Source organism: Salminus brasiliensis, chromosome 3, assembly GCF_030463535.1.
Source record: "Salminus brasiliensis chromosome 3, fSalBra1.hap2, whole genome shotgun sequence".
Taxonomy (NCBI): Eukaryota; Metazoa; Chordata; class Actinopteri; order Characiformes; family Bryconidae; genus Salminus; species Salminus brasiliensis.
Window position 1 is genome coordinate 6,694,118 of NC_132880.1, and position 14,976 is coordinate 6,709,093.

At 43.7% G+C, this 14,976-nt stretch overlaps 1 protein-coding gene across 4 annotated transcripts in view; it reads right to left on the minus strand.

Moving 5' to 3' along the window:
* Positions 1 to 14,976, minus strand: part of rapgef5a (Rap guanine nucleotide exchange factor (GEF) 5a) — a 97,696-nt gene that overhangs the window by 67,098 nt on the left and 15,622 nt on the right. Inside the window, exons 2-5 of one of the 4 annotated variants that reach the window (XM_072675313.1) lie at positions 12,791 to 12,841; positions 9,131 to 9,237; positions 7,577 to 7,698; positions 4,580 to 4,742 (exon numbers count right to left, since the gene is read on the minus strand). In XM_072675313.1, coding sequence (XP_072531414.1) covers positions 4,580 to 4,742; positions 7,577 to 7,698; positions 9,131 to 9,237; positions 12,791 to 12,841 — 443 coding nt within the window. Of the gene's footprint in view, positions 1 to 4,579; positions 4,743 to 7,576; positions 7,699 to 9,130; positions 9,241 to 12,790; positions 12,845 to 14,976 lie in introns of all 4 variants that reach the window. The other 3 variants (XM_072675312.1, XM_072675311.1, XM_072675310.1) reach the window with 3 other exon arrangements.

A 14,976-nucleotide genomic window follows, 5' to 3' on the forward strand; every position in this document is an offset into this window, starting at 1 on the left:
TGCATGGTCAGTACTTCAATGGAGACTCTCAGTTCCTGTTCCTACCTAAAGGCTTTTAGTTCTGTGAGATTCTTGAGCCATCTTGCTGGTCTTGAGGTCTATCTATAGATTACTGATGATGTTTCGGTCAAGCGGCTGTGGAGGACATGGCAAAACTTTCAGTTTCCACCTGTTGAGGTTGTCCTCTATGGGCTTTGGGGTGTGTGTAGGATTTTTATCCTACTGTAGAAGCAATCATTCTTTCATCATCAGCTTATTTTTTTACAGATAGTGTGATGTCTGCTAGTATTTAAATTAATCCAATCTTCCCTTTACCACTGAAATGTCCCCCGTGCCACTGGCTGCAGCACAACCCAAAGCCTGGTCGATCCACTCCCATGCTTAACAGTTGGAGAGGTGGTCTTTTCATGAAATTCTGAACCATGTTTTCTTCAAAACACAGCTTTGCTTATTGCAGCCAAAAGGTTTTATTTTAAAAACTACTACTTCATTAGTCCACAGGACTTTTTGCAAATTGCATTAAGCTTGTTAAGATGTGCCATTAAAACGTATAGCACTGATTTTTGTGGTGAGGAACTAGGTGGTTTCTTCTGAACTTTATGATGAAGGTTTTGACGTCCCCCATTTCTGTTAATTGCTTAATTACATTGTGAACTGAGGACACGGCTACCCGGAAATGCTTTGCTGTCTTCTGATAGCCTTTTTACTGCTGTTGGTGAAAGGTTTGAGGAGTCAGCGTATTTCTAAAGACATTTTGACCAGGGGTAGCCCAAACATTTGTAAGCCAAATGGAAACATGATTGAGCAAGGCTAGGTGTCTCCACACACTTACAGGCTCTGTAAAGTAAGCAGAGTGGCCCGGTGGTATAAGGAGAAGTGAGACAGGTAAAATAAGAAGTTTAGCTTCTATTATCAACAACAATAGTGGCCAGGTAAGCAGAAGACTGGCTGCTCATTTATCCTTTCCTGGTGTAGCTTTAACGCCTTTACCCAACGGTCCACCCACCCCTGCAGCACTGCTCCACACATCTACACTCAGCACAGAGAACAAAGGCGGGTCGAGAGACAAAGAAAGAGAGACACAGGGAGAGAGGGGTAGAAAGACACAGAAATGGGGGGTTAGAAGATGAAGAATACAAATAGGAAGCAAAGGAGTGGAGGGGTGGAGACAGAAAGAGAGATAAAGTTACAGAAAGAAAAAGAGAGAGAGCGGGAGAGCGAGCGAGAGAGAAAGCACAGGCATGAAACAGCATCAGAAGATCCAGTGGCACGTTCTTAAGGCACAAATAATTCAGCTGTGGGGCTACAGCAGAGCTGACAGACGGCCCACTGCACTCCTTCTTTCCAGCGCTCGCTGTCCTCTCTCTCCCCTCAGCTGAGTGACATATTCAGTTCAGCTAGCATTAGCACTGCATGCTCAAACACTGCACAGCACTGGAGTCCTCATGAACTCATGAACACACACACACACACACACACACTGGCTGTAATTAAACGGTTAATGCAATATTTATGTTAAACCCTTTAAACTGAAGCTGTAAGTCGACACTTCAATCACATCGTGACTGCTTCATTTCAGGTCCACTGAGGTGGAGTGCAGAGGCAAAACTGCAAAAATTGTGTCACTGTCCAAATATTTATGAACCTGATAATGTACTCCTTTGAGTATCAACTACCTCCTAGCTACCTCCATATGACGAAAGGCTGCAAGTAAAATCTACATAAGGTGGGTGGGTCTGCGGGCCCTCCGTGATGCACACAATAACTAGCGGGAAAGAAAAAATGATCACTGGATCCTTAAACCTGTCTTATTAACCCAAGGCATCTTGATACCTGGATTAAACCACGGTCTTGATAATGCACACATGCTAATTTGTTCTCGGAATGACGTACAATAAAGCTGTAAAATTAACATTACTGTGGCTGCGTCCCAAACTCACACACGTCTTTACACTACTGAGGCTACTACACTAATGAATGTAGTTCTTAAGGTGTTTAGTTTTGAAACACTGCATAGTTGTGTAGTATAGTGTGTGGATTGGGACACAGCCCCGCTAAGCTACAGACAGAGTCAGACAGAAGAAGGTAAAGCACAGAATCTTAGGCAGGTCTGCACGGAGACATCACCCGTGATGAAGCGGGGGCGGACTTAGACGATATGATGTCGGTGAAGTGAGAGGGCAGGGTTGGTACTAGGATTTGAGGGCAGGAGTGAATCTGTGCCCATGTACAACTCTGCGTTTGGTTCGTTTAGATGCCTTTGGTTCATATTGTGTTCATACTTCAAACGAATGCACCAGAAATCTTTTAGAAACTAATCCTGCCTTTCGAAATCTGGTGTGCACTCAACCAGCGGACCAAGACACACCCATAAACAAAGAATCAATATAGGTGTTTCATGCAGTACTATTGCCACAGGTGTATAAAATCAAGCCCCTAGCCATGCAGTCTGCCTTTACACACATTGGTGAAAGAATGGGACAGAGCTCACTAAATATCCAGTGTGGTTCTGTAATAGGAGCCACCACTGCAAGCCAGTTGGTGAAAACTCCTCCCTCCTAGATATTCCAACATCAGCTGTGAGGGGTATTATTGAACAGTGGAAGCGTTTAAGAATCACAGAAACTCAGTCACAGTGTCAGACCACGTAAAGTTACAGAGCGGGGTCAGAGCCGAGTGCTGAGCTCAGAGCATAGTGCAGAAAAGTCTCCAACTGCCTTATTGCTGCCTCAATAACTGCAGAGCTCCAGACCTGCTGTTAGAGCTGCAAAGGGCGACCACCACCATATTAATGCCTATGGGTTTAGTATGGGATGTCATAAAAGCTCCTGTAGACTTTTGTCCATATAGTCTATGTCCTCCCGTGCCACTGGCTGCAACCCAATCCCAAAGCATGATTGCTTCACCCTTGTGCTTAACAGTTGGAGAGGTGGTCTTTTAATGAAATTCTGCAGCCAGTCCACAGGACACCAAAATGCATCAGCCTTGGGTAGATGCTGCTATGTGGTGAGGATGCATTGACCCCTTAAAAATGATCCGTTGGCCAGCCGAAAGTGTTATTACAAATATCTATTACCAGAGAACAGCCCCACCAGTAGTTACCCGTAGTTACTGAGTAATACGCCTTAGTGTGCAATAAGCCTTAGAGTGTTAAGGGGTGAAGGTCATATTTGTGCAGGTGCTGCAGCGCACCACCACTTCAGATTCTGCTTAATCGTCCTTATAAGGTCTTTTGTGGTCAAACAGGGGGTCTGACTGGCTTTTCTAGCAATCCTGGAAGCAGGTCTCTTTGGCAGTTTTCCTAGTCTATCAGATCTACATATTTGGACAGAGACAAATCCCTCATCACAACAGACAGGGCACTACCTGCAGTACACTGTGGGTCACTGTAACGTGTGTACATACAGAGTGGTAGGTAGGACAGGTGCTGATCTGAAGCCAGTGACTCGCATACACACATAGTCCCATTTGAATATGTCGTCACACACTGACCTAGATCCATCCAGGGCCAATCATTACCCAAGTGCAAACACAGCACCCGTTCTGGTCAAGCGCAGTGAAGGGGCTACTCATTCCTGCACAGTGACTGTCCAGACCGTTTAGGGCTTCACTCACAACTCACTTGTGTTTGTACATGTGACCAGAAGCACTTGTAAGTTTAGACCTCATTACACGCATGTTTTTCATAATCTGACATGTTTCTAAGTTGCCTGGGGAGGTTTCAGATGAGAGCCATATTTTTAATCCAGTATGAATCTGCACTGTGTGACTGAAAGCACATACTATAGAGTCAGTTTAATCCAGCATGCATATGCAGAGGATGCAAGAAACAAACAGTAGCGCAGAGTGATTTTGTTCCAGTATGAATCTGCAATGAGTGTAGTTCTTAGAGAATGATTGGACAAATTAGGGAGTGGTTCAAATTCAGTATGAATCTGCAGTGTGCGTAGCTTTTACAGGCTGACAGTAAAAAATGGTGGAGTGATTTTAATCCAGTATGAATCTGCAGTGTGCGTAGCTTTTGAGGCTGATAGAAACATCTGTGAAGTCTTTTTAAATTCAGTATGAATCTGTAGTGTGTGTACTGGTTACAGACTCACAGTAAAATTGTAGAGATAGTTTAATCCAGTATGAATCTGTAGCCTGTAAATGTGAAATGCTAATAATCCAGCATGAATCTGCAGTGTGTGTAGTTTTTGCAGTTTTACAGTAATAATTGTAGAATGATTTTAACCCAGTATGAATCCAAGATTACATCAGAACATGAATAGGTAGGACTTTCTAGTAATTTGTTGGATTGGCAATGCCAAGGCCTTGTGAGCTGCCCGCCAGATTTTGCTCCCTGGATGGAGGGAGATGACTGAGAAGGAACAGGAAAATGACTGGTGTCTAAATCACATATCAAACAGGGTAGGGAACGCCACCATCAGACAGAATAAAACCTGCTAAGAGGCAGGGTCTAAATAGCTGTATTTGACTGGGTTGGCTGTTAAGTCAAAAAGAGAAAAACAGTAAAAATACAGCAAATCCTGTGTGTTCTCATATGAATGTGCGTATGTCTGTGAATGTGCATACTTACGGGCTGACGACCCTGAACTGGACGTAGGGGACGAGCTGCAGCAGCAGCCGGACCCCATTCTGCCACTCCTCTTCTGAGCGGAACTCACAACCCTGGGCATCACACTCTTCAAAGGAGAACTGGTAGTATGTGTTGGAGTCTTCAAACACCACCCGCTGGTCCACTACACCACCCAGGACAAGTGAAGGACAGAATTACTGCAGTGCAAATCCAGCACTGGGAAAAACACATTTGGATACAAAGCCGAGACGGAGGTCTTATTACTGCTGTCCTGCAGTGTTTCAATGTAATGATGTAGCTACACAATTAATTACATGCTTAGTTACACAGGTGATTAGATTTACATTGAAATTACACTGTGCATTGCAGCCCTGTCTGGCACATCAGCTAAGCACAAGGCCTTTAATAAGCTGAACTCAGGGTGTCAAATCTCTAAAACACCCCGTTTACAGGCTGGAGGGGTGAGGAAGACTATTTTAAGGTGTGTAAAAGCTGAATGCTGTCTTTTTCCAAACACATATTTCTAATGTTGCTTAGGTCTTTTCAATGTCTTGCAACTATTACCATAGCCATATTACCATTACCATATTCATTACATGGTTTTACAAATTCTATGGTTAAATGGACAAAAGTATTGGGACACTTGTTCATTGCCCATTCATTGTTTCAATCCTGCTTTTGTTGAAGCAGGATGTGGTAGGTGTGGCGCAACAGATAACACACACCATGCCACACACACAATGCCACACACCATGTGGGAGACTGTGGTTGGTGTGGCGCAACAGATAACAAACACCATGCCACATACACCATGCCACACACCATGTGGGAGACTGCGGTTCGATTTTTGTCTGGGTTACTATGCTGTGCTGCACCAATAAGAGTCTTTGGGCAAGACTCCTAACGCTACATTGGCCCACCTTTGTAATGCAAGTAACCTTGTAAGTCTCTCTGAATAAGAGCGTCAGCTAAAAGTCTCTATAGTGCTGAGAAGGCTTTCGACTAGATTTTGGAGCATTACTTTGATTGCATTCAGCAACAAGAGCATTAGTGAGGTCATGAATATTGGATGATCACCACTCCACCTCATCTCCTAATTTCCTAACTCATCCCAAAAGTATTGGATGGAGCACAATTTCTCATTCTAGAGAACACAGTTCCTCCACTGCTCCGCAGCTCAATGCTGGGAGGCTTTATACCCCTGTAGCCCACACCTGGCATTAGGCATGGGGCCAATATGTTCATGTTTATCTACTCCAGAGAGTCCTATTCTATTGGCAGTACTTCTCTACAGGGACTAAACACATCTGTGTCAGTAAGGGGTGTAGCTTAACATAACTGAATGCACTCATTAGAGGGGGAGTCCACAAACATTTGGACATGCAGTGTATATGTACTGAGTTTAGCCGGTTCTTAAATGGGTTTTCAAACTACCTATCCATCAGTCAACGCGGAATCAGAGAGCATGTCGTAAGAATTAGGTATATTGCATTAGGGAGGCAGACTATAGTGCATTCGAGAAGTTTCCCACAGCACAGAACTTCGAGCAGGTGGTTTGTATGGATCAGTTTGTTTTGTTTAAGCATTGTTTAATGAGATGATGCTAACACGTCACAGCCGGCTAGGCTCAGTGAATAGATTCAATTACCTGAGAGAAGAACATGATGGCATATAATGAGGTGACCAATTCGCCCACGTGCGCAGTGTAATGATGTACAGTGCGCTGGGATGGCTGGAATCAATAGGTCAATTAACTAAGAGCCCACTGGTGTGCAGAGCACTGAAGTAGTAAGCGGCAGTAAGGTCTGCAGCAAGGCTAGTGGAAAGTCTAGCAATGAGAATAGAAGTCTGCTGAAGTTCTGCTTTAGGTCTAGCAAGGTCTGCAGTAAGTCTAGCAGTAAGGCTACAGCAGAACACTGTACTCACTGTTAAGCATGGTGGCGGTAGCATCGCACTATGTTTGGGTTGGGCAGTTTCCACTTTTTCCATACCGTTATGCCACCTCAAAATAATACTGCAGTATACGGTATTACAAAGGGGGTTGGGTTACGTTTACGTGGCTTCCATACAATCTTATCCTGCCTTATTTTAAACCTGAAAAATGACCAAATACAACATTCAGTTGTATAAAACTGTTTAAATTCTGACTATTTTAAATGCTAAACTGCTCTGAATCAGGAGAGAGAAGCAGGTTAGCATTAGCTTAGTGAGCATAAATTGAAGTCTGGCTGAAAAAAAAAAAAAAAAACACTTTAGACAATAATGACGGACAAGCGACCAGTGAGTAACGATCAAACGACTGCTGTTGAAAGCACTAAAGCTGAAATTGAAAGTTTCTTCCTGTGGTTTTGGATCTGTGGCAACTTGCTAAGCTGGCTTTTGCTTAACTAGCTCGACTACAGCTCCACCAAGTATCAGGCAGCCCAGTGCAGCTGCTGTTGACTAACTGCTGAGCTACAGGCACAAGTGCTGATGATCAAAACTTGTGTCTGAGAGAAGGAAGTTGAGCGACTGGTGATGGGAGTAACAGAACGGCCAACGGCTCCAATCACACATGTTTAGAGGATCAAGCCTGTCTCAAGACTCAATTCTGAGAGCACAAAGTCAAGAGAATGGTCTTAGGAGTTTTTTAAACTGTTTTCAGACTCATTTAGTAGAGTGTCAGAGGTAAGTCAGAGTGTAACATCACTAATCTGTGATTACCCACAGCACCCCCACCCTCAGCTCTCTTAAATGCACATAGGGGAATTTTTTGGCCTTGTACCAGATAGACAAACAAGAAAAGTGACACGTCAGACATGTCTACATTTTGAAATACCGTCCTCATTGTGATACTGCTCAAGCCTAGACCCTGGGCTGTTTTGCTGCTAGTGAAACTGGTACATTGCACAAAGTGGGTGCACATTCATGTTCATCACGAGTATCTGTAAACCTCCGAACACCACCTATGACATGTGCTGCTAAAGAAGTGGCCAGTATGCTTAGATACTGAGTTACCTGAGTGTAGGATGCCCAGCTCCAGCAACACCTGCCAAACCCGAGCTGCCATCATCCTGCACTGGACGAACACACATTGCTCCAGCAGCCACTGGACCAGCTCAACGCCCACATAGCTCCTCCTGCAGATGGACACACACAAAAGCACATTATTGTCAATGCACTAGTTCACCAGTGACAGCCATATTCTACTGCTCTCTTTTTGCACTTACACTCCCAGGCGGTTCTTCTCTAGGGCGTACGGTTCTAGGAGAAATTGGCTTTAATTGGTCTAGAACCTTTAGTTTGATTTTTTAACCTTACTTCTAATCATGAAATGGTTCTGTAAGCAATCATCAATTAACACAATTGATTTATGTGAATCGATTCATTTGAGGTACCACTAACCAGTTAATGTTAAAGAACCTTCATATAATTTAAATGTTTAGAACCTATAGTCTTCATATCAGCTCATATAACCTTTACACTATATTGTACCTTTATACCACATCTCATTACAATAGTTCTTTAAACTATATATAAAAAAGGTTCTACAGAAGGTTCTTTGAGTGATACAACATAAAAAAACAAGCTCCCTAAAAAAATTGTTCATGCAAACTTTAAAGAACTCAAACCTAATGTAAAGGTTCTATCCTAATGTAAGTGTTCTTTATAGAACCCGTTTTGGATTTTTATTTTTACATATATATTTAATTATGTAATTGTTCTATTAACAAGAATCAATTAAAGTTCTTAGCTCTCTATAAATGCTCCAGGTTCTTTGAGAGCTGCCACAGGAAAAAAAAACCCTGGCTCCCTAAAGAACCACATTTGAGATTTGTGACCTCCACTAACCCATTAAATGTTTAAAGAACCTTCATATTATGTTCTACAGCCAAGAATGAGTTCATCCTAGAACCTTTACATTAAGTGGAGGTTCTTAAAATTTCTGAAACACTCATATTTTATTAAAAAAAATGCTTCTCTAAACAACCATCTGTCAAAATGCTCCTTTAGAGAACCAGAATTGAAACCAGACAGAACCCTATTTTTGTGCACTTCAGCTGCCTCTTTGGCTTTTCTGTGACAGATAAAACACCCTTAGTAGAACCATATGTGTGTGTGCATGTGAGTGCTGCTTCTGCCTAAGCCCACCTTATCTAATGTGCATCCCCAGCACATGTCCGCTTCCCATCCACATGCAACCCAGGAGCTCCTCCACCTCCTGACTGGCCACCACACACACGTCAGTCCAGTCAGATTGCCGTGCGGATGGAGGTTATTGATCGCAGCAGTGTAAGTAAGCAGTGATGAGTCAGCCTACTGCAACCCCCCACACACACACACACATCCCCCACCCTTCCACACCCACCCCGTCTATAACACAGGAGTCACATTGATCCTTGGATTGATGAACAGGACTTTATGTTCACACGGATCAGCTCCCAGCGTCACTACTACAAAGGCATGCGCCCAGATCAATACTCCATTCACTGCTCTTACAGAGCACCCTGCTTTCACTGCTACACAGTGACAAACACACACACACACACACACAGACAATCGTCCTCTCACCTGATAATCCGGGCCAGGTGGATCTTATCTTTGGCAGGGTACGGGCCATGGGACAAGAACGCATTTCTGAGGGCACGGCCAGCACAAGGGAAACTCTGAGAGCATGTCTGCTAGAAAAAGAGAGAGAGAGAGAGAGACAGTGCCATAGTGAGTTATGCTCTACCACTCAAAAAAAAACATCTCACTCATTCATTGACTTCTTCAGCCATTAAGTTGGCTGTTATACTTGTACATGCAAAGCTGCACAGTGGAACAGTGCACTACTACTCTTGACTCAGCTAAACCTTTATGCAGGTTCTGCTGCGAATGATTGATATCATTGTGCACTGTACTGATGAGTGCCGATATCACAATTAGGGTTGGGTACTGTTTACAATTGTGCAATATTAGAACTGGAATAAAGAAAAAAAGGAACAGCAACCAGTAGAAACAAGAAGACCAAGACCAATATTTATTCACCAAAGTCAAGAGAGTGGTTTTAAGGGAAAGTGAGAACCTGTGTTCTGACTGGTAGTTGCTGCCCTGTGTCTCTGCTCATGTGCATAAAGTTGAGCAAAGCTTAAGTTGCTGAAGTTGAGCTCAAGTTGAGTTAAGTAAAGTTCAACTTGCTGACTGACTGCACTGACTCTCACTGAAAATGAAATGACTTCCGGTCACTGTGCCGCTTTTGTCTCTTGCAGTGTAAAAAAAAAAGCATGACCATAGACACAAACCGAAAGACCCGGCTCTTGTGTTTACTGTGCAAAGAAATTGAGCATCATTGTCATGTCTACGGACTGGCATTGGCTGAAGACATGCGGCTAGCGTTAGTGGCAGCTGTTGCGGGTGACACGGCTTTCAGGCTATTAAAAATGGTATTTCAGCTTTTCAGCATGTATTTTGTGTTTGACCAAGTGTTTGCCATGACCAGCTTTACTGCAGAGAGCGCTGTCTGCGTCAAGTTTGGGGAAATGGTACTACACTCAATACGCTCACCATTATTATGACTGTGCATTAACCTTGAACCGAAATGTGGCACTTAGTTATTTGACATGAATTGGTACTCGCTAGTACCGGCGTAATTCGGCCAGTACCCTTAAAAGTGACCACTTTGGTACCCAACCCTCATTCACAAGGTCTGAAATGTGTGGGCAGTGGCAATGCTCAGTTATTTTTTTATTTTAAAGATATTGATAACATTAAGAAACCAATCAAGAGAACATGCTCATTTCTGAAAAGCTTTGGACAGTGTCCATGAGAGAGAAAGAGGTAGAGAGAGAGTGAGAGAGGGAGAGAAGAAAAGCCAGGGACTTGTAAACAGAGTGAGTGGATAGACAGGGAGCGTGATAAATGTTTTAGTACATACATTTCCAACTGCATTCATACATTTATAAGCCTGTCCAGCAGCTTATCTCTCTGGCAGGAAGAGCGTCAGCTGTTCTGCTGTGTGCTGTTTCCGCCAAGCTTTGTTTTGTATGCAAAACTTAAACCCAGTCTTTACCACATGACCCCGGTGGCCTCGGCTTAGGCATTTACACACAAACAGTGGGTTACGTCACCTGTGGTGCCAGGGTGCGCAGGAACAAACACACACAAATACACGCCACCAGGAAAAATCCCAGAGGCAAGTGGTGTCACTGTGGCTCTGACCGCATAAAAGCATGGATATTCCATTCATCAAATGATCTACGTCTGAAACGAGGACATCCTCCTGTCTTTCTCGATCTCTCTCGCGCTCGGGCTCACTCTCTCTCTCTCTTTCCATGGATTATTCAATTATTCAGTCAATAGAGTCCTCGCCTCCGCTGCATGTTCAAAAACACCTTTAGCATTATTGACAAAGCTCAAAATTAAACCTCAGACAACTGATGTGTCACGTGCCGGGGCCATAACCTGCTTAAACCAAAGCAGCCCAACTATTGAACAAGCTAATTAAGCTTAAGCAAGAGGGGACGGGTCTTATCCACTATTCTGACCATTGCTCAGCTCATTCCCATGTTCAACAATGAAAAGATGAACTAGTCAAAAGCCGATCTGCACGGAGAGCCCTTCGAGCTTCAAATACGGCTCGGCTCGACCCGCCATCCCTCAAAATCCACGGAAGACAAGCCCAGGCTTTTTTCTGTCCTGGCACCAAAGTGGTGGAACGAACTTCCCCTGGGTGTCCGAACGGCCGAGTCACCCGCTGTCTTCAAACCCAGACTGAAGACCCACCTCTTCAGAGAATACTTGGGTGAATAGCAGAGTGGTCACCTTACTGACGTGTTTAGTAGAGTCTAAATTTAGAGGTATCTTTGAATTTTCTGTCTATTTAAACTAGCTGAGGTTATTCTTGGGTAAATAGCAAAGCACTTTTGTAAGTCGATCTGGATAAGAGCGTCTGCTAAATGCCTTAAATGTAAATGTAAATGTAAATGAACTCTGTTAGGCACCACATCTAGAAACAAGGACAGGATTATGATCATAGCAGGAAATTCAGACCTAAAACTAGGCAAATAGTTCTCAAACTGGTTCTTGGGGCTCATCAAAACTGTTTAAAGGGAACCTATAATAGAAACCAGTGTTGGGTTTTCAGTTGGGTTTGATGGTTTAGCTGATGTACAAGCATGATCTACCTGACCAAGATAGACCACCAGTATAACTAAGCTTGACCATGCTGGTCAACCAGCATGACCTGCATCACCGAACCTGCCTTGACCATCAAAGACCAGCTTTGACCATCCGAAACCAGCTACCAGCAAATTCCGGCCTTGAGCTGGATTTTTCTGCAGAGATGTATCATATGGCAATGGTCAAAGCTGGTCTTTGATGGTCAAGCCAGCTCTTGACCAGCATAGTGAATGTTGCATTTGTTGCTGGTTATTCTGTACTGCCAGTTTGGTGATGCAGATTCTTGCCAATGCACATCCCTAGTGAACAGTGAATGCTTCATGATACTTTAGTGTACTCCAAAATATCATCTGACTAATTATTATACACTCCAGTCATTTGGTTGACTAAGGATTTTGCTAACATTATGATTTCTACAGATTTATCCACTTCTTTTTCCCCTCAAGCAATTTAAGCAATGGAATTCGTGGCGTCCCACAAGGCTCCACTTCCGGCCCCAAACTCCGGGAGAGGTGTGTTCTAATTTTCTCTTTTATCTCGCTCATCTCGTTTTTCTGTGGGACCGTCCATTGAGCACCCACACGCCGTCACGCACCCTCCTGCCCAGGCCGGGCTGATGAGCAGAGCGATTATGCGGTGAGGTAGTGCTCTTAATCTGACTCATGTTCGGATTAAAAGAGATTCGTAGATGCAGACATCAATTATCATAACCAGCAGCGTGAGATCAAACGGCCAAAGTGCAAACGAGGAGACTCATCAGCACCCAGATGAACACCACGGGCCGTCTCAGCCACGTCTCACACACAGAGAGAATAGTAATGAAAGCGTGGGTGGGTGGGTATGTGTTTGTGCACAGAAAGAGAGAGAACTTTATACTGCACTGCGTATACTGTGCGTGTGAGCGGCATAGCTTGAGCGGAGTTGGCTTCTTGTATTATTGTTATTTACATTATTAATAGTATTTTGTATTATTTTAAGTATTATTTTAAGTATTTTAAAGTACTAAAAGACCTACATGGTTTTATTGTGTGTGTGCATGCATGCATGTGTGTGTGTAGGGCACTTCCCTACCTTGGACTTGGTGGGGACGCTGGCGCTGGGTCCTGGGACGGTATCAGGTGACTGCTGCCAAGACACAATCAATAAAAACAAACAAGGTCATAATGGTGTTTAAACAAACAGCAAACAGCAGTCCAGTTTCTACACAGGACAGAGCTAATGGCCCTCAAACCAAACACAGGTCTTCAAACACACCTCCCAGCCTACCCTGCATGACATGACAGCACAAACATGGCTCTTAACAGGGGGCCCAGATAGGAGAGAAAGAATATTGCCCATGGCACACATTACGGCGGTGTTTGCAAAGGCCTCAAAATCAAAATCATGCTCAGCAGTTCAGCTGTGGCGCACTGTTCTACTGTGCAGCAACACCTGCACAAACAAGGCCTTCAAACAGGACGAGTCATCAGAGGAAAACCTCTACATTTTTAAGGGAACGTTTCAACAAGCCTGATACATTTTATAGCCAGAGAGATTTCTGTGGATTAAAAAAGATGCTTTCCTGACCAAACTCCTCTTGATGGAGCTCTGAAACATGGGCTCAAAGTTTGTCTACAGCAGTTTGCAGGACGTGAAAAAATAACAGGGTGTCGAGTGTAATTGGAACAAACTGTCATTTTAGCCTTTACTTTGAGTGAGGATGGAAAAAGAGGGAGAGACAGACCATTAGGAAGATCTAGAACAGTGCCACTGATCCTCATTAAAGCTATGGGCTTCTGCTTGAACTGTCTGGGGTGATGCTCTGAAGTTGCCTGCTCCTCCTTTGTTTCAGAACCCGCTGTATTGTACTGTATGTCTCTCATTCTCTCACTTTAGACGTTTTATTTCACATGGCCATGGCAGATGATTAGCTAATGAGCTGAAACAGAGTCGGGCAGTTTGGCCGATGTACCGCTTTTCAGCACTTCAGCAGCTTTTAAGAAAGCTCTACAACGATGAGCAATTTTAGAAAATCGGTTTGTCAGGTACACAGTGTCGTCTCATGAAGAATCCTGCCTAAAGACTACTAGTGCTTAACGGCTGTCCCTATGACTGATTAAACTATTGACAACTATATGATTAATCGACTAATCAGACTTTTCCCTAGATGTCTTTAGCACATTCGCGTCACACTGCCTCGGCAGATCACGGCAATCATTTGCACATGATTGACAAACGATTGATGTGTTTTTGATGTATTAATGTTGAAACAACAGAGGCCATATTGCTCCCTACAAATCATCCTGTAGTATTGCAATCCGTTTGAATAGCTGTGTCTGTCAAACAGTATTTTGACAAAAGTATTGGGACACCCGCTCTCTCTTTAATTTCTTTATTCAGAAATTTCAGATTTGAGCATTCAGTGACAACAGCAGTACTGAATAGACAATACTGCTCCCCAGCTCAATGCTACATGCATGACACCAACTACAGCATGACAACCCAACTTCAGAAGTCTATGGACACCATAATTAATTCAACTCATTCAACAAATGTTCCTTATCTTGAACCCAGTTCAGAGCAGGGAGACAGAGTGAGAGATACTGACTGAGTGGGTAGAGACAAAAGAAAGAGAGAGCTCTCTGTCACTGGACTAGACTAATCTCTCTGAGTCCACTAAACCGTGTGTGGGCTTTGTTTTGGCTGCAGTCATTCATACAGCGGTGTGTGTAGAAGGCGTGTGTGTGTGTGTCCCCCGTGGAGTATTGATTTGCTGTAGGCCGAGGGCATCCAGCCTGGAGGAGGGAGCAGCTCCCAACAGAAGAGCTGCAGAGCAGACAGTGTTTGGGCTGCGAGGGAAGTGGAGCACGCCGAAGGTTCATTCAAGTACAAAGATACGGACACGAAGGAGAAAAAAAACACAGTCTTCACACGAAAGAGATATTTTAGAGGAAAACATGGGGGACATGCTGGGACAGGCACACAGATATGGTTCCCTGTTCTAGTGGGCTCTCTAAACCACCTCAAGTACTAATTTTTTTCTCCTTTTCTTAAAGGAATCACTTGGGGAACACTGAAATGCATTAGATTTTCCCCTTTAATTCAAATGTAATCTATCAGCTAAAACATGTTGGGTGTACGAAAAGTGTTTTTTTAGCTTTGTACAGTGCCTACGATGCTTCTTTCCCTACAATGTAAGGAAAATGTACTTAGATACACCAGTTAGCATCGTTCAAACTGAATGCCTCAATCCATACCCTCAAACAGACTGGCTGATG